This window comes from Podarcis raffonei, chromosome 13 (assembly GCF_027172205.1).
Source record: "Podarcis raffonei isolate rPodRaf1 chromosome 13, rPodRaf1.pri, whole genome shotgun sequence".
In the NCBI taxonomy this organism is placed as follows: Eukaryota; Metazoa; Chordata; class Lepidosauria; order Squamata; family Lacertidae; genus Podarcis; species Podarcis raffonei.
The window spans coordinates 10,372,986-10,392,178 of NC_070614.1; the positions used below are offsets into that span (position 1 = coordinate 10,372,986).

At 47.7% G+C, this 19,193-nt stretch overlaps 1 protein-coding gene across 1 annotated transcript; it reads left to right on the top strand.

Annotated features, from left to right (window-relative positions):
- LOC128400002 (membrane primary amine oxidase-like) lies at positions 1–15,376 on the top strand. The gene is made up of 4 exons (XM_053361929.1): positions 1–1,832; positions 7,617–7,902; positions 11,333–11,462; positions 14,357–15,376. The coding sequence occupies exons 1-4, from the start codon at positions 257–259 to the stop codon at positions 14,639–14,641; spliced, it is 2,277 nt and encodes a 758-aa protein (XP_053217904.1). The 5' UTR covers positions 1–256; the 3' UTR covers positions 14,642–15,376.
- The last annotated feature ends 3,817 nt before the right edge of the window (positions 15,377–19,193 follow it).

Here is a 19,193-nt window from a genome sequence, read left to right on the forward strand (position 1 = left end):
TCTTGGCCCATCATCCTGAGCCAAGACCAGCTTGGGCTTATGGTGGATACATAGCTGGGCAGAGAGAGCGCAAGCCTGCCTTTTATAGTCGCTGATGAGCCTCTATGCATTCCTAACTCTGAACCCTCCTCTAATTCTGAAGAGAGCGGCAGCTTTCCTCCCTCCCTCCTTCCCTCCCAAACCGTTTCCTGCAAGGAAATAGCAGCTGGGGTTGCTGAGTGTGTCGCGACCACTGCTGCCTTTCGCAGACACCGGCATGAACATGAAAGCCGTGGTTGTTCTCCTGGTATTGGCTCTGGCTACCATTTTTGCTTTAGTTTGTGTCCTGATGACCAGAAAGGAAAAAGTTGTTAGGTGTGGCGTCTCAGGGCTCCAGAATTCTCCCGAAGGCACCAACAGAGATCCGAGCGAGATCTTTGCTGACCTGTCAGCCGCTGAGATGGCCCAAGTGGTGAAATACCTCAAGGAGAATCTTGGCGTCCGCCTGGAAGATGCATCTCGGGCAAAGCCCTCCGATAACTGCATTTACTACCTGGATACACACTTCCCCTCTAAAGAAGGGGCTCTGGGCTTCCTGGACCACGGAAGGGCTCGGCCCCACCGGGAGGCCTTGGCTGTGGTGTACTTTGGCAACCAGCCAGATCCCAATGTCACCGAATTCGTAGTAGGCCCTCTTCCGAACCCAACGGGCCACCGTGACATCACGCTGAAGAAATTTGGCAGGAAGGTGCCGTATCACAGCAGGCCGGTGACGGTGAAGGAGTACAAAGATATTGACATCTTCATTTTCCAGGAGCTTGAGGCGGCCAACAACTTCCTCAGAGAATGTTGTGAGTATAATAGGAAGAACCTGGCTACTCTGACCACAGCCCCCCGAGGGTTTGAATCTGGCGACCGAGCCACCTGGTTTGTCCTGTTCCACAATGTCAATGGCAGCGGGTACTACATCCACCCCATTGGCTTGGAGGTGCTGGTGGACCACCGGAGCCTGAACATCTCCGAGTGGAAGGTGAAGAAAGTGTTCTACAACGGCCAGTATTATGAGAATATGGCCCACCTGGAGAAGGAGTTTGTGGATGGGCGTGTGAAGGAGGTCCGAGTGAAAGCAGCCCACCTGAAGAACGATTTTACTTCCAGGAAGCCTTCAGAATCTTCTCCTCATCCAGGCCCTTTGCAATTTGAGCCCCTCGGGATGCGCTACACCGTAGCCGGCAGCCATGTTGTCTACCGGTCTTGGAGTTTTGCCTTTGGGATGAACGTGAACACAGGGCCACGCCTCTTCAACATCAGATTTGGCGAGGAAAGGATTGTCTACGAGTTGAGTCTGCAAGAAGCTCTTGCTACTTATGGCTCCAACTGCCCCGGGGGAATGGTGACTAGGTACATGGACGGAACACTTGGCATTGGGAAATTTTCTTACGAATTGGTTCGGGGAGTGGACTGCCCCTATACGGCCACCTACGTAGACCGCCACTACTTGATAGACTCTGACACCCCAAGACTGAACAAGAACTCTTTCTGCATCTTTGAGCATGACATGGGCGTGCCTCTCCGGCGACATTTTTCTGACATGGGCTCTTTCTATTACGGGGGGTTGAACAACTACGCTTTGGTCTTGAGGGCCATCTCCACTCTCATCAACTATGACTATGTCTGGGATTTTGTGTTCTACCAAAATGGTGCTATAGAAGTCAAGGTCCATGCCACGGGATACATCAGCACATCGTTCCTCATGGAAGGTGGCACTGCGTATGGAAACAGGGTCGGGGAGCACACACTTGGGACCATGCACAACCATCTTATGAACTACAAAGTCGACTTGGATGTTGGAGGTAGGTGCCCCATACTTCCCAAAACGTTATGTTCTGCCACCCTAACTGTGGAAACCATAGCTGAATACTGAGAGGGGTTGCAGTTGGGGGTCCCCGGCCACCGGGCGTCCCACAGGAAATCTAACTTCCCCCCAGGAATCTCACATTCTGCATTTCAAGTAATGTAAGGATTTGTGTGACTGTTTAAAAATTCCTTTTCCTATTCAGTCTATTTATAGGGTTTGACGTACCAGAGCTAGACTAGTGGGTTATAAAAGGGACACTGTGTGAACCTTCCCTTATTTAGCACTCAGAAAACTAAACATTTTTTGTCAGAACTTGGAAAATGGCATGTTATTTTTTCTAACAATTTCCTAACAATTAGGCATGTTTGCTTCTTCTTTTTTGCCACAACAGACGGGTAAGAGACTTGTGAGACATTTGTGATGTATTTGTATTTTGTTTATTCTGGCTTAAATTATGAGTCAGGGAGGCTCCTTTAGGACCCTTGGTGATGTCACTGGAAGTATGATGAGGTCTGATTGGGGCAGGGATTGGAAGAAGGAGAGTGGGTGGGATCAGGGGCGTAGGAAGGGGGGCAGTGGGGCAGACCGCCCTGGGTGCCCTCACTGAGGGGGTGACATTTGGCTAGCCGCCCGCCTGCGACTCCCAAGCCTACCCCAAGTCGTTGGGGTAAGGGGGGAGCTGCGCCGCTTTGCCAGTGACATTCCCCCCTTCCCCTTTTGTTTTGACAGCTTGGGGTAGGCTTGGGAGTCGTGGGTGGGCGGCACGCCGAATGTCCACCCTGGCTGCAGGTGCGTGCACCGCTCTTGGCACCTGAGCAGCTATCCCACGCCTGCGAGGGCATCCTCCGCACCACACTCCCCCCTTGGGAGCGCACCCGCCCTGGGCAGTGTGGGCATATGCTCCACCGCTGGGTGGGACCAAGGGGAAGACTGGCGAAGATTAAAATCTAAGCCAGAGAATAACTTTTGGGGCTGCAATGCCCACCTTGTACAGTAAGCAGTGCAAATCTCCAAGCTTTGCAATGCTAAGCCAAGGATTGTGAAACTTGGATCTATCACAAGGTGAGGGAGAGAGAATAAAGGATCAGCACCCTTGGGAAGGTCAGCCACAATTTCTGGCATAATGCTTCTCCCAAACCTGAATGTGCTGTTTAGGGTCCCCTTATTGGATACTTGGGAGCTGTGATGTCTGACATAAGGAGATAATTCTGTTATTAACAGAAGTGTGCAATCTGGGACCCGGGTGGCCCTGTGGGTTAAACCACAGCACCTAGGACTTGCTGATCAGAAGGTCAGCGGTTCGAATCCCCGCGACGGGGTGAGCTCCTGTTGCTCGGTCCCTGCTCCTGCCAACCTAGCAGTTTGAAAGCACGTCAAAGTGCAAGTAGATAAATAGGTACCGCTCCGGCAGGAAGGTAAATGGCGTTTCCGTGCGCTGCTCTGGTTCGCCAGAAGCGGCTTAGTCATGCTGGCCACATGACCCGGAAGCTGTACGCCGGCTCCCTCAGCCAGTAAAGCGAGATGAGCGCCACAATCCCAGAGTCGTCCGCGACTGGACCTAATGGTCAGGGGTCCCTTTACCTTTTACAATCTGAAACAACAAATAGTCTATAAAATGCAATCCATCACCTCAAGGCAGATTAAGAGAATTGATGGCATCTGTTTCTGGAACACTGGTAACATTCGGCTGACACACTGCTCCTTGTCTGGTTTTGTTCCCGTTTCCGCCACTGCTCTCCCTGATTGCCTCAGTGTGCCATAAGCAAAGATCAGGAGCCAGAAAAGTGCAGTCCAGAACAGTGCAGGTAGGCGAGAACACGGCTTGAGTGAGGGAACACATGTTGCAGGGAAAGTAACGGGACTCAGAAAAATGAAATAACGGAACATCTGATAGTACTAGCAATGACCGCTCCCCGCATAAAACGGGGGGGGGGGGGGCGACCTTTGCATGGACGCACGCAGCCCCTGGATCTGGAGCGGCTCCATCAGCATAGGCTTGGCTTTGCCTTCCCTCAGGTGGGATACCTGGAGGTCTCCGCCTACCCCAGTCAGTTGTCCAATCCCACCTGGGGGAAGCGTTGCCAAGGAGATCAGGCCAGGTAGGGGAGGGATTACCTGCCCACACAATAGAGGGAGGATCTTACCTGGGAATCCTCATTTGGCTCCAGAGCTTGGCTCCACTAGCAAAGTAGCAAAGAGCAGAAGCGAACCAGAAACTTGGGCCAAGGGGAAGTAGCAGCTTGTAAATTATATGAGCAGGAGATGGTCCTGTTTCATAAAACAGTGTTTAGGGCTTTACAGATGCATTGCAGAGAAAGAGATGTCAGTGAAGCAGAGTTCTTTAAATGGTTATGTTGGAACGGAGAAACTTTTCACATTCCCTCAGGGGCAAACTTCCAGAAGCTGTCACCTTAGGGGTGAGCGGTGCAATAAGCAAAAGGGGGTGGGACCATGAATGCGTACGATAAGACTGAAGTCCAGCCACAAAGGAGTCAGAGGTTTCCACATCCCATTCACCCCCATCTCCTCCTCTCTTCTCCATCAGGCTAAGCAAGAGGCACATTCCTGCCACAGAAAAGCACTTGGGGGATAGCATGAGAGCAGAGCCAGTGAGAAGGGTGGCCTAGAGAGAGGGGTGTGGCCTTGATGGTGGGTGTGGCCTGAGAAGAATATCGAGGGTCCAATAGAGAAGCCCTGCCCCTCTGGGTTGTATGATCGGGATTAACTTCCACAGCAGCAGGAAACTATTGGTAGGGTTGGGTAAGCAACTTACCGCTTGCTTATAATCTCACCCCATTCCTCTTTGCACGTGGAAATGGGGAGATGCTGCTGTTCAGAGTCTTCGTTTGCTCAAACTCTGGTCCAATAAGGAATGTGGGGACAGCAGAAGATCACGGGCTTTGTGTACACAGAGCTCCGTTTTGGGCTCCTCAGGCTGGGAAAGACTTTTGTTGGAGTCCCCCAGAGAGCTGCCTGCCAGACACCAATCCTGAACAAGACGGTGTGGGATGTAATCCACTGGGAGCAGTCAAATACAACATTCCTTGTTTTGCTAGAGTGGACATGCAAGGGAATGTTTGGTCCAGCCAGTCGAAACTTCCTGTTCCTCCTGGCCTGGACCATCCTTCCTTGCATGTGACTAAAAGGTGGGCGCGACCTTACCTGACCTAACAAAAGGTCCAGTCACGTAGCTACCTCTCTCTTTTCGACCTTCCTGCATCACCTGGACTGGACTGCTGGCTGCCATAGCAGTCCCCACGTCATCTCCCATAGGGGGTAAACCTGTCTGTACATGCTTGTAACTTTAAGCCTAAAGCCTGCCTTCAGGGATCACACTGTGCTCTGCCTGATCGTAAGTAAAACTACGTTTTGTTCCTTATGAGTAAGCCTGTGGTGTCTTTATTCTTTTAGGAGGGATTCAAAGGGGACCTTACCGGGAACACACAATTCAGTCTGAGCTAGATTGAATTGTATAAGAGTAAAAGGCTCAGACAAGACAGGAACTTGTTTTCCTGCTGTGTAAGAAGGGGAATGCGCTCTGCTAAGAGAAGAAACTTGCTGGCACAAGTTAGGAAGGATATTATTAAATGATATATCCTCTCCTTCCACCCTCAACATTCCCACAGATGGACCAGGCAGAGTCCTCTGTTACTCCACCCTTAGGTAAATGGCAAGGAGCCAGTCTTCTAATGCCACCTGAAAAGGCAGTGATGCCATTGCAACATAGTCACTGTAGTGTGTTTCTGTATATAAAGGGCAGACTGATACAGTACATTGCTCACTTTCTCCTGGAAGAAAGGGAAAGCTATGGTGAACCACTGAAAAATGCTCAGATCTGGAAAATCTGGTCTCTTGTTTTCAAGCCTCCTGTTAGCTCATTGTGCAATTGAGGCAAACTCAGGGCTTATCCACACTCACCCTTTGACCTGCTCTTTCCTGTTCTGATTAAGCTTTAAAGAGTGGGTTTTCATGGGGAAAGCTCTGGAGCAAAAAAGGGGGGGGGCATTCAGATATGATACTGTAAAGCTCTGGCCGTGCCTGGAAAGTGCGGAGGAAAGTGTGGATAAGTCCCCCATCTCCTCTTTTTCTGTCCCTCTGTCTCTCCCAAACCCTTAGTTCTCCATCTGTGCACAAGGAATAAGACCTACTCTGCTGATAAAATATGCACTGATTCATCATTTCATGCGGTGGCTGTAAGGAAACCAAATTAGGAAGTCCACAAAGAAATGCAAGCAAACGATAAGAACAGTTCCCACAATGGAAGTTAGGGAGGAGGGAGTTTCATAGCTGTTGATCAGCCCAGGGAAGCTCCCTGCCCGTTAGAATTTGCCAAGAAGAAGAAGAAGAGTTTGGATTTGATATCCCGCTTTATCACTACCCGAAGGAGTCTCAAAGCAGCTCACAATCTCCTTTCCCTTCCTCCCCCACAACAAACACTCTGTGAGGTGAGTGGGGCTGAGAGACTTCAGAGAAGTGTGACTAGCCCAAGTTCACCCAGCAGCTGCATGTGGAGGAGCGGGGAAGCGAACCTGGTTCACCAGATTATGAGTCTACCGCTCTTAACCACTACACCACACTGGCTCTCAAGGTGCCAAGCTGTTCTTGGCTGGTCTTAAAAGTTTGCAATGAAACATAAGACAGATTGCCTCTGAGACGACCCTGTTAGTAGATCACCATTATCCCCATCTGACGAGTGAATAACTGGTGATGAGAGAGATGGGGATTTGTGTAATCCTACACGATGGGGGATAATTTGAGGCCACGCCTCCGAAATACAATGTGGAAGTTTACTCCACAGGCCCAAGCTGGTGTTCAGAGGTGCCGTGTTGCGCCCAAGATTGTGAGGGGCTGGCATGCATTTCACGCGTGTGAGATTGCATCGTCAGGAGGAGGCCAAGTGCCCAGCGCAGCAAGGCTACCTCTTTCTCACGCTCAGGAGGAGCCAGCCATTGAACTGCACCACATTCGCCCTTCTCCACCCCTTCAGCATTGAGGGGGCCCAGTCCCCTGCCAGCTAATATTGAGGGGGCCAAAGACCCCTCCGCCCCTAGGAGTTGGTGCGCCTGTTATCCCAGTGGCTGCAAGAATCACAAAATTGTAGAGTCGGAAGGGATCGTGAGAGTAATCTAGTCCAAACCCCTGCAATGCAGGAATCTTTTGCCCAAAGTGGTGCTTGAAGTTATGGCGCTGAGGTTAACTCTCTCTCTTTCTCTCTGCTTTTCAAGTTTAAACATTTCACTAATTTTACAATCATTTTAACATTTCGAAACTTGACTTCCTTCCCCCTCTTTCTGCAGTTTCTTAAATTTATCTTTGATATCTTCTGCCTATCCAAATTAACTTAATTTCCTCATTTGTTCATCTTCTTTCAAGATATACTCTTATGAAACTGCAGGTTATTACAATAATCCTGCCAATGTTCTTATCTGTTTACTGTAAATAATCAATAAACCATTTCCATTCTTTTATAAAAAGTTTGTTATCTTGATTTCTTATTCTCCAGGTAAGTTTCGCCATTTCTGCATATTCCATAAGTTTTTGTATCCGTTCTTCCTTTGCTGGGAGTTCTTCTTCTTCTTTCCATTTTGGGGCGAGTAACATTCTTGCCGCTGCAGTTGCATACACAAATAAGTTTCTGTACAGTTCAGGTAGTTCTGTCCCTATAATTCCCAAATGAGATGAACAGTCTCGTGCTCTACCAACAATCTTGCTTTGTTGAGGGTTTGTCTCTAGGGACCGAAATGGGAAATCCTTCTCCCTTATTCTCTGCTTTCGTCAGGGATCAAGAACTCCCTGGTGGCTCTTGATATGGCGTTTGAGTCCGTGGCGGCCCCCTGGAGCCCAGAGCACCAGATCCAACGGCCCGTTCTCACAACCCGGACCCTGGACAAGGAAGAAGACGCTGCCTTTCCGCTGGACGGCAAAGTCCCCCGGTACCTGCACTTTGCCACCAGCCGGGAGAACCAGTGGAACCATCAGCGAAGTTACCGCATCCAGATCACCAGCTTCGCTGGAGAACACTTGCCTGAAGCTAGCACCATGGAGAGGTCCATTAGCTGGGGCAGGTAGGCAACAAGAACCATGGTCTTTCTCTTTTTTTCTTCATTTTATTTATACTTTTCAGATACAGTGGTACCTCAGGTTGCGGACTGAATCCGTTCCGGAGGCCTGGCCGGCTCCTGAGGTTTTCCCAACCGGAGAGACCGCTTCTGCACATGCGCGGGGTGGTACAGCGCTTCTGCGCATGCGCATACGGCAGAAACCCGGAAATATATTTCCGGGTTTGCCACTTATGTATCCTGAAGTTTACGTAACTGGAGGGATACGTAAGCGGAGGTACGGCTGTACAGTGGTACCTTGGGTTACGTACGCATCAGCTTACATACGCTTCAGGTTACAGGCTCCGCTAACCCAGAAATAGTGCTTCAGGTTAAGAACCTTGCTTCAGGATGAGAACAGAAATCGTGCTCTGGCGGCGCAGCGGAAGCAGGAGGTCCCATTAGCTAAAGTGGTGCTTCATGTTAAGAACAGTTTCAGGTTAAGTACGGACCTCCGGAACGAAGTAAGTACTTAACCTGAGGTACCACTGTATATACATTTCACTGATTTTACAATCATTTTGACGTTTTTAAACTTGACTTCCTTCCCCCTCTTTCTGCAATTCCTTAAATTTATTTTTAATATCTTCTGCCTGTCCAACTTAATTTACTCATTTATTTATCTTCTTTATAATATATATATGTATATACTCTTATGTAGCTGCAGGTTATTACAATAATCCTGCCAATGTTTTTATCTGTTTACAATTTATCTATAAATATTCAGTAAACCGTTTCCATTCTTTCATAAAAAGTTTATCATCTTGATTTCTTATTCTCCCGGTAAGTTACGCCATTTCTGCATATTCCATAAGTTTTTATATCCGTTCTTCCTTTCCTGGGACTTCTGCTTCTTTCCATTTTGGGGCAGGTAACATTCTTGCCACTGTAGTTGCATACATGAATAAGTTTCCATACAATTTAGGTAGTTCTATCCCTATAATTCCCAAGAGAAAGGCTTCTGGTTTTTTTTTTACAAACGCTACTTTAAACAGCCTTTTCATTTCATTGTATATCATTTCCCAGTAAGCCTTAACCTTACTACAAGACCACCACATATGATAAAAAGAACCTTCTTCCTCTTTACATTTCCAACACTTATTTGATTTATTTTTATACATTTTTGCCAGTTTACTCAGTGTTAGATACCATCGATAAATCATTTTAATATAATTTTCTCTTAAACTGTAACATGCTGGAAATTTTATAACCCTATTCCACAATTGTTCCCATGATTCCATGTCTATATTATGACCATTATCTATTGCCCAAAACAGCAAACCATGTCCTGTTTGTCTTTCAGATAAATGCCACCCTGTTTCATTTTTTAAAATATTGATTTTTATTAAATTTTCAAAGCTTTAAACAAATTTATCATTAACTGATATTTTTCTTGTTGACTTCCCATCCTTCCTGCACTGATTTTCTTTTCTTATCCTTGGTTGGTGCATAATAAAGGTAAAGGGACCCCTGACCATTAGGTCCAGTCATGACCAACTCTGGGGTTGCGGCGCTCATCTCGCTTTATTGGCCGAGGGAGCCGGCGTACAGCTTTCGGGTCATGTGGCCACATGACTAAGCCGCTTCTGGCAAACCAGAGCAGCGCACAGAAACGCCGTTTACCTTCCCACCGGAGTGGTACCTATTTATCTACTTGCACTTTGACGTGCTTTTGAACTGCTAGGTTGGCAGGAGCAGGGACTGAGCAACGGGAGCTCACCCCGTCACGGGGATTCGAACCACCAACCTTCTGATCGGCAAATCCCTAGGCTCTGTGGTTTAACCCACAGCGCCACTCGCGTCCCTGCATAATACTTATTGCTAAATCCCCCCTAACTCCAGCTTATCAATCATTTTTTGCTCCCCCTCGCTCATAAAACAGAATCCTGCTCGCGATTTCATATCGCTAAAATACGTTGAGAGATAGTCCAAAAAAAAAAAAGGCCTCTACTTTTCCATAAGCATTTCATCATTTTGATCTCTTGGTTTTACGGTCGATGTTGCCATTTCAGCATAGTCCGTTGATTTTTATAAGCCATTCTTCTTTGGTTGGAATCTCTTCCTTTTCCATTTCTGCGCGTATAAAAGCTCCAGCTGTCGTCGTTGCATGCGTAAAAAGATAAGTCAGCTTCTTTGAAACCTCCATCCCAATGATCCCTAGCAAAAAAGGCTTTGGGTTTTTTTTGGGGGGGTCACCAATTTAAACATCTTTTTGAATTCATTATCCACCCTGTTTCATTTTGAGGGTCGTTCCTGGGTCAATTCAGTGCTGCTAAAGGGGACGCAGGTGGCGCTGTGGGTAAAACCTCAGCGCCTAGGACTTGCCGATCGCATGGTCGGCGGTTCGAATCCCCGCGGCGCGGTGCGCTCCCGTTGTTCGGCCCCAGCGCCTGCCAACCTAGCAGTTCGAAAGCACCCCTGGGTGCAAGTAGATAAATAGGGACCGCTTACCAGCGGGAAGGTAAACAGCGTTCCGTGTGCTGTGCTGGCTCGCCAGATGCAGCTTGTCACGCTGGCCATGTGACCCGGAAGTGTCCGCGGACAGCGCTGGCTCCCGGCCTATAGAGTGAGATGAGCGCACAACCCTAGAGTCTGGCAAGACTGGCCTGTACGGGCAGGGGTACCTTTACCTTTAATGCAGCAAAAACCGTTTGGAAGGCAGCAGTTATGAGTCACCGGTATCTGCAGCCACGGCAGGCGCTGTGATTCCCCAGCAGTTTGACTCCAACCCTGGAAGTGCACGTCTGGAGGGCTGTAGCTCAGTGATAGATAGATATACTTTATTCGCATTAGCCAACGGCCATAGCAACATAAAACAAGCAATATATACAATTGAAAAGACAACAATGGGTAAAAAGGACAGTCAAATGACCAAGATTATCGTTCAGATAGTGGCCCTTAATCTCATTGCACCCTCGATAAACCCAGCAACCTTTGCTGTTGTCTGATCATTTTGATCTGATAAAAGAAAGAACAATGTGGCCGCAGATGGGTTGGTAAGTAAGAGTGGGTTGATGATCTCATTCCTCAGATCTTTATAAAGGGGACCGCTTCTGTCTGCGGTTTTTAGAGATGCCCTGGAAGGGCTCTGGTGGGGTATGGCCATGGACGGCTGTAGCTCAGTGGTGGAGCATCTGCTTTGGGTGCAGAATGCTCCCCTCGGGCTGGGAATGTCCGCTGTCTGAAACCCTTGAGTCAGTCAGTGCAGACCATACTGAGCAAGACAGGCCAGTTGTGTGACTCAGTATACAGCAGTTGGGATGGGTGGTAGCCATCTTGCCACGGACTATCATATTCTAACTAGAAGACCGCACTGCTGGGAATAAGGACAAAGAACTTGCCTCTTGTCTCTGCTTTCATCCTCTCAACCATTTCCCCCGTTATCCGCATCCTTCAGGTACAAGGTGGCTGTTACCAAGCGGAAAGAGGAGGAGCTGATCAGCACGTGCATTTATAATCAGAATGATCCTTGGGATCCACTGGTGGTCTTTGCTGATTTCATAGACAATGAGACCATCGTCAACGAGGTGAGTGCTGCGATCCTAGAATTGCACAAGGGACCGTGAGAATCATCTAGTCCAGTGTTTCCTCAAACTTGGGGCCCCCAACTTTTGTTGTACTACAACTCCCATCATCCCTAACTTGCAAGAGCGGTGGTCAGGGATGATGGGAATTGTAGTCCAACAACGAGCTGGGGACCCAAGTTTGAGGAAACACTGATCTGGCCCAACTCCCTGCAGTGCAGGAATGTTTCACCCAATGTGACCCTAAGATCTAGAGTCTCGTGGTCTACCGACTAAGATATCCTGAATTATTGCTTCCTGAGGAAGAGGGACAGAGGTCCGTTACAGATGGAGAAAGCCTTAAAGGAGGAAGGGTAAAGGAGATGTACCAGTAATAATGATAATGGTCTAAATGTTGTGAGTCTGGCATACCCAAAGAACATATGGCCTTAGATCTAGGTGATACTCTGCCTAGGATACTATTACCGTATTTTTCGCTCTATAAGACGTACCAGACCACAAGACGCACCTAGTTTTCGGAGGAGGAAAACAAGAAAAAATATATTCTGAATCTCAGAAGCCAGAACAGCAAGAGGGATCACTGTGCAGCGAAAGCAGCGATCCCTCTTGCTGTTCTGGCTTCAGCGATAGCTGTGCAGCCTGCATTCACTCCATAAGACACACACACATTTCCCCTTACTTTTTAGGAGGGAAAAAGTGAGTCATAGAGCAAAAAATATGGTATGTTGCAGGGTTATTTACACGGAGCTAAGCCTCTTTGGTGGGGACTTCATTCCTGTGGAACTTGTTGCCTAAGGGGTCTTTCAGACAGTACAGGAGAGGCATGAAGAGGGCAGAGCAAAAGCAGCCACACTGGCATAGTCTAAGATTGGTTGGGGAAAACTCTGGCGAGGAGGAGACTTAGGCAGCTATGGGAAGGCGGGGACCTTCAGACTCTGCAAGACCTTGTTGCTGTGCTCATTAGGCCTGGCACTTGTGAGCCGATTCTGTTTCCTCTAAGAGTTAAGTTCACTTACCTGGTGTGATTTATTGCTGGCTTGCTCCTGACCCCTGAGTTCAGTTATGCTTCTGATAGATAAATGGCCCACAATTTGGCCACAGACCATCTAGGATGGTTGAGCATCATCTACATCAGGGATGGCGAACCCAGATATTGCATAACTCCAGCTCCTATGATTCCCGACCTCTGGCCATACTACCTGGGGCTGATAGGAACCCGGCAACCTCTGCAGGGCCACCGAGTCTCCATCTCTGATCTACATGCAGCCTGTTCTCGACTGGCCCACCCAACTACAGGGGATACAAATCCTGTTTCAACACACTGAGAACTGGGAAAATTGAAATTGAATTGAAATACTTTATACTTGTACAACTTGTATACAGTGAGATTACACGAGCACCCCCCACTCAGCTCTCTTAGTCTTAATTCCCCTCATTTACTGACGCACACCCACCAAACCCAAAAGTCAGTTGCCCTGTTGTTATCTTTTCATTCAGGAGCCTAACAGCCCATGGAGAGAAGCTGTTCTTTACCCTGTTGGTGAGACTAATCGTGCTTCTATATCTTCTGCCTGAGGGCAGGAGATCAAGAAAGTGCCGGCCAGGGTGTGAATCATCCCTGAGAATTTTCCTCACTCTCCTGAGGCAACGTTCTTCCGCTATTTCATCCAGCGGATTCACAAGACAGCCCATAATATCTTGTGCTGTATTCACCACCCTCTGTAGGCACTTCCTATCAGTTGATGTCAAACCAGCGTACCACACCGTGATGCAGTATGAAAGGACACTTTCTGTTGTTGACCGGTAGAAGGAGATAATCAAATGTTGATTGATTCTTCCGCAATACTCTGAGGAGATGGAGTCTCTGTTGGGATTTCTTAACCACCTGGGTTGTATTTATTTTCCAAGTAAGGTCTTCACTGAGATAAACTCCTAGGAATTTAAAGGAAGAGACTCTCTCCACACAGCCCGCCCCGATGTACAGCAGGGCTAGTTCTCCTCTCTTCCTCCGAAAGTCCAACACCATCTCCTTTGTCTTGCTGATATTAAGGTGCAAGTTGTTCCCTAGGCACCATGTAGATATTTTTTGGACCTCTCCTCTATACGCTGATTCGTCTCCACCTGTTATTAAACCCATTATGGTGGTGTCATCTGCAAACTTACCGTATTTTTCGCCCTATAAGATGCACTTTCCCCCCTCCAAAAATGAAGGGGAAATGTGTGTGCGTCCTATGGGGCGAATGCAGGCTTTTGCTGAAGCCTGGAGAGCGAGAGGGGTCGGTGCGCACCGTCCCCTCTCGCTCTCCAGGCTTCAGGAAGCTATCCGCTAGCCGTAGGAGACGCTGCGTCTCCCACGGCTAGCGGAGAGCTTGCCTGCACCCAGAAGCTTGGGGCGCGCTGAACTCAGCACGCCCCAAGCTTCGGGCTTCGCGCAGTGCTCCGCTAGCCGTGGGAGAGCCACGCCAAGTGGCACAGCTTTCCCACGGCTAGCGGATAGCAGCCTGTTCTGGGGGCTGGGGTCGGGGGAAACTCGGGCTTCCCCCGCCCCAGCCCCGCACCTGGGGGGGGGGGGAATAAATTTTTTTTCTTTATTTCCCCCCCAAAAAGCTAGGTGCGTCCTATGGGCCGGTGCGTCCTATGGGGCGAAAAATACGGTAATAATTGCCGTAGACGGGTCAGGTGATACACCGTCATATGTATACAATGAATACAGGTAGGGACTTAGCACACATCCGTGTGGTGTGCCAGTGCTGATTTTTAAGGAATTAGATGTTACATGTCCAATCCTCACTGAAAAGATTTGAAGTTCTCTTCCATGACCATATTAGTGAGGAAAACATCTTCCACTCGTGACAAACAGGCCTGTTGTTGTGTTTCCTGCTGCTTTCCCCCCCCAGGACCTTGTGGCTTGGATCTCCACTGGCTTCTTTCATGTGCCGCACGCTGAGGACATCCCCAACACCGTGACGGTGGGCAACGGAGTGGGCTTCATCCTTCGGCCTTACAACTTCTTCAACGACGATCCCTCCAGCAGGTCCCCGGACGGCGTCTACTTCACAATGGACCAAGATGCTAGCCAATGCGACATTAACCCAGTCGCTTGCTTGCAGGAGACGGCTTCATGTTCCCCCAACCTACCTCCGTTCACCTTCAGTGGCTTCCAGAACTTTACAAGTCCTTGACAAGAGGAAAGACTTTGCATTCCCCACCCCGCCCCATCTCAGTTTGCCCAAACATGCCTGTTTCAGCTGAATAACGACACTGTGGAGCCCCGGCAACGTCTGACCTGAATACTGCCTGCTCTCCATATTCCTTCCATCTACTCTTTCGCTTGTTCCTGCCTTGTCCGTGTTATCAGTTTGGTGTTGGGATTTTTCCTCTTAGGCCACGGGTAGAGAACCTGGTTTCCTCCAGATGCTGCTAGACTACAACTCCCATCATCCATGCTCACAGGGGCTGATGGGAGTCGGAGTCCAGCAACCTGGCAGCAGCCCCTAGATCAGCTGAGAGACTAGACAGGCTGCAGGATCACTCTGCTGGCGCAGGTGTGCTATTTCCTCTTTTTTATCTTTTTTTCCACCCCTGCCGGTTCTTAGGCAAACGTGTCACTTGAGTTTGCTTATTTCCTCCTCCCTCCCAATCGGTTTTCCTCTTGTGTTGTGCCATTTTAGATTGTAAGCCCGAAGGCTGGCCCAAGATATTTTGGCACCGGAGGTGGACCCCAAAATGGCCCCTCTCCCTGCCAGGGAATAAGAGGGTCTGGGAAGATCTACATCAGGGATAAGGGGAAAGGAGAAAGAAAAATTGACATCAGGATCTGCTGCTGCTGGTGGACCTTGGGGCAGGAATTGACTCGCTTTTTTGTAGTGATTTGCAATATGCTTTGGGAGGTATATTTGGTTTGAGAACGGGATAAATCTTTAAATTCGGGATGGCTAATATTTTTTTGACCCAAGGGGTACATTCACCCTTGACCAGTCCTTGACACTGGGTGCATGCCAGTGGCAGGTGTGGTAAAAATTGGGGGTGGCTCCCCCATAGTCTCTCACGCTTACGTGTAAACACAGAGGACACAAACATACAGCTACTATTGGCGTCATGCTTCTCACCTGACTCACTTTGGTGAATGAGAGTTATTGCCCTTTTCCATTCATCCAGGGATTGACCTGGTGAAGGTGATCTGCATCCTCATCAGGCAGGGATGGAGAAAAAAATTTATAAAATTGAGTATGCACTGAAAACTAAATTGAGCAAAAGTGCACTTTCCAAAACAATATTCCAGCTGAAACAGAGTTATCTTTCAAAATCCAAACTTTCCTGAATTTTGTGAAGCCGTTTGCCAAGGAAACAATGTGGTTTTTTAAAAATATATATATATGCATGTATTAGAGGAAAGGGTGCGTAAAAATGAAGTTTGTGACAGTAACATACTGAAATGCATTCTATTAGGGGAAACGGCTCGCAAAAATGTGTGCATTACTCAAAACTGAGCTTATTAGGAGAAATTTGCACTAAAACGCTGGCGATGTTTTGCAAACTGCTTCAAAAGGTGGAGAGCTACGATACGATAATCTTTATTGTCATTGTCCCATACAGAACAGCGAAATTGAAAAAAATCTACATAAGACATTCAAAAACCAACAAGCCTGCTATCCCAGCCTGCTTAGCCCCCTAAAAACTCTGATACCCCATTTTTAAATACAATATACTCCCATAGAGACTCCTTACACTGCATTTAAAACCAAAATCGCATTTGGATGGAAACTGTTTCTCAGGCGGCTAGTCCTAGTCTTAATAACCCTGTACCTTCTTCCAGAAGGCAGAAGCTGAAAGAGAAAGTTAGTTAAAGAGAAAGCTGAAGTTAAAGTTAGAAAAATTAGAAATGGAAGGAATCCCAGAATTGAATAATCCTTCCATCAGACCACACTGGGCCCCAATCAACCCAACAATATGCATACTACGTCTACTTTCATTTTCCTTTGCTTTTTGCCACTGCTGCCAAAATTGATGACTTCCAGGGGGAGCAGAAACATTGGTTTGTGGGCTATATCAGCCCCTGAATGGGGGGGGGGGCAGGAGTGACTTACCCCTGCTTCAAATAAATAAATGCCATCTGGAGGAACACAGGTTACTCCAACCCTCTCTTAGGCTGACTGAGTGGAGAATTTCTGGGTTTACCGGATGGTCACACAACCGTTTTCCCTGTGATGGCTTATATAGGAAAGCAACTATGCGCTGGTTTTCTTAGGATGTAGAGCAGTCGTGTCACCTACCCTAGAGACAGAGGACGCAGACACCATCATACACGAGCTCAGAATGGAAACAGGGATCATAATCTGGCCACAGAATGCCTTGCTGTACGACTACTCCACTTGCGACAGGAATTTCTGCGCCATCCGCCACCCTGGTACAAGCTTGTAAATTTCCCTTTGCCGTGAGCAGATGGTTCGCGGCTTGTTTCAGCGTTAAGTGAAATAAATGGGTTGGTGTGTTTTCAGTAACGCCGTTGGGTGTGTACGTTTATTGTGCAATTGCTCGAGATGTGTGCCTGAGTTGCGCCTAATATGCGTCTCCACCCCCATTGTTCTGCCTGGACGCTGAGGTCCAGCTCCGGGGGCCTTCTGGCGGTTACCTCATTGCGAGAAGCAAGGCTACAGGGAACCAGGCAGAGGGCCTTCTCGGTAGTGGCGCCTGCCCTGTGGAACGCCCTCCCATCAGATGTCAAAGAGATAAACAACTACCTAACATTCAGAAGACATCTTAAGGCAGCCCTGTTCAGGGAAGTTTTAAATGTGTGACATCTTAGTGTAATTTTGGTCTTTGTGGAAGCCGCCCAGAGGGGCTGGGGAGGTCCAGACAGATGGGCGGGGTACAAATAAATTATTATTATTATTATTATTATTATTATTATTATTATTATTTTGTCCCCTGCGTGCCAAGTCCAGCAGATTGAGAGGGCAAGACCAGTAGCAGTTAAGAAAGTTAAGAAAGCGTTTCTGCAAGTGCTGTAGAGGGAAGTGGGCGGCAGGTGAGGCTTGTCCACCTGGGAAAGTAGCCCATCTAGGAGAAGGAAAACTCGGATCCTAAACCTCGTTGGCTCATTTTGGAACAAGAAGAGGACAGAAAGGGGCTGGGCTGGGCTTGGTGGGATCTGGCAACTGGAAGCATCCTGGGGTCCCCTGCAAAGAGACACTTCAAATGGCCCTTTGGAAGAATACTTTTCTACAGAGTACACACCATACATTTAAAGTTGTTGTTGTTTAGTCATTTAGTTGTGTCCGACTCTTCGTGACCCCATGGACCAGAACACGCCAGGCACTCCTGTCTTCCACTGCCTCCCAAAGTTTGGTCAAACTCATGCTGGTAGCTTCAAGAACACTGTCCAACCATCTCATCCTCTGTCGTCCCCTTCTCCTTGTGCCCTCCATCTTTCCAACATCAGGGTCTTTTCCAGGGAGTCTTCTCTTCTCATGAGGTGGCCAAAATATGGGAGCCTCAGCTTCAGGATCTGTCCTTCCAGTGAGCACTCAGGGCTGATTTCCTGCAGAATTGATAGGTTTGATCTTCTTGCAGTCCATGGGACTCTCAAGAGAGCACCATAATTCTCTCCAGCACCAGAATTCAAAAGCATCAATTCTTCGGCGATCAGCCTTCTTTATGGTCCAGCTCTCACTTCCATACATCACTACTGGGAAAACCATAGCTTTAACTATACGGACCTTTGTCGGCAAGATGATGTCTCTGCTTTTTAAGATGCTGTCTAGGTTTGTCATTGCTTTCCTCCCAAGAAGCAGGCGTCTTTTAATTTCGTGACTGCTGTCACCATCTGCAGTGATCATGGAGCCCAAGAAAGTACAATCTCTCACTGCCTCAATTTCTTCCCCTTCTATTTGGCAGGAGGTGATGGGACCAGTGGCCATGATCTTCGTTTTTTTGATGTTGAGCTTCAGACGATATTTTGCGCTCTCCTCTTTCACCCTCATTAAAAGGTTCTTTAATTCCTCCTCACTTTCTGCCATCAAAGTTGTGTCATCTGCATATCTGAGGTTGTTGATATTTCTTCCAGCAATCTTAATTCCAGCTTGGGATTCATCCAGCCCAGCCTTTCACATGATGAATTCTGCATATAAGTTAAATAAGCAGGGAGACAATATACAGTCTTGTCGTACTCCTTTCCCAATTTTGTCGTACTCCTTTCCCAACATTTAAAGTACCTCCCACCAAGAATCATGGGAACTGTAGTGAGTTAAGAGTGCTGGGGATTTTAACTCTGTGGGTATAAACTACAGTTTCCAGGATTCTTTGAGGAGGGGAGATGTGATTTAAATGTATGGTGTGTACACAGCCTGAATCAACCAATCACTCTTGGTTTAAATCATTTCCAACGGGCTATGTGTTCCTATGGTCATTTAGAAGAAAGCATGCATTCCTGCTGTAATGCTAATAACCTCCACTCCTGTCCCCACAGACTTGTGTCTGCCTTTTACGTTCTTTCTTTCTTTCTTTCTTTCTTTCTTTTTTTATAAAATTTTTATTGGTTTTTCAACATATAATATAAGACAATACAAACGACAAACCCTAACAAACAAACATATAAACATGTATAGTTTCATATATATATTTTTTTCGTGTACCCAATTTCAAGGACTTCCCCATGCCTCCCTTTTCTGCATCCCTGTTTTAAACTTTTTTCAGCAACCCCTGGTCTAAATTACTTATAAATTCCTTTCTTTA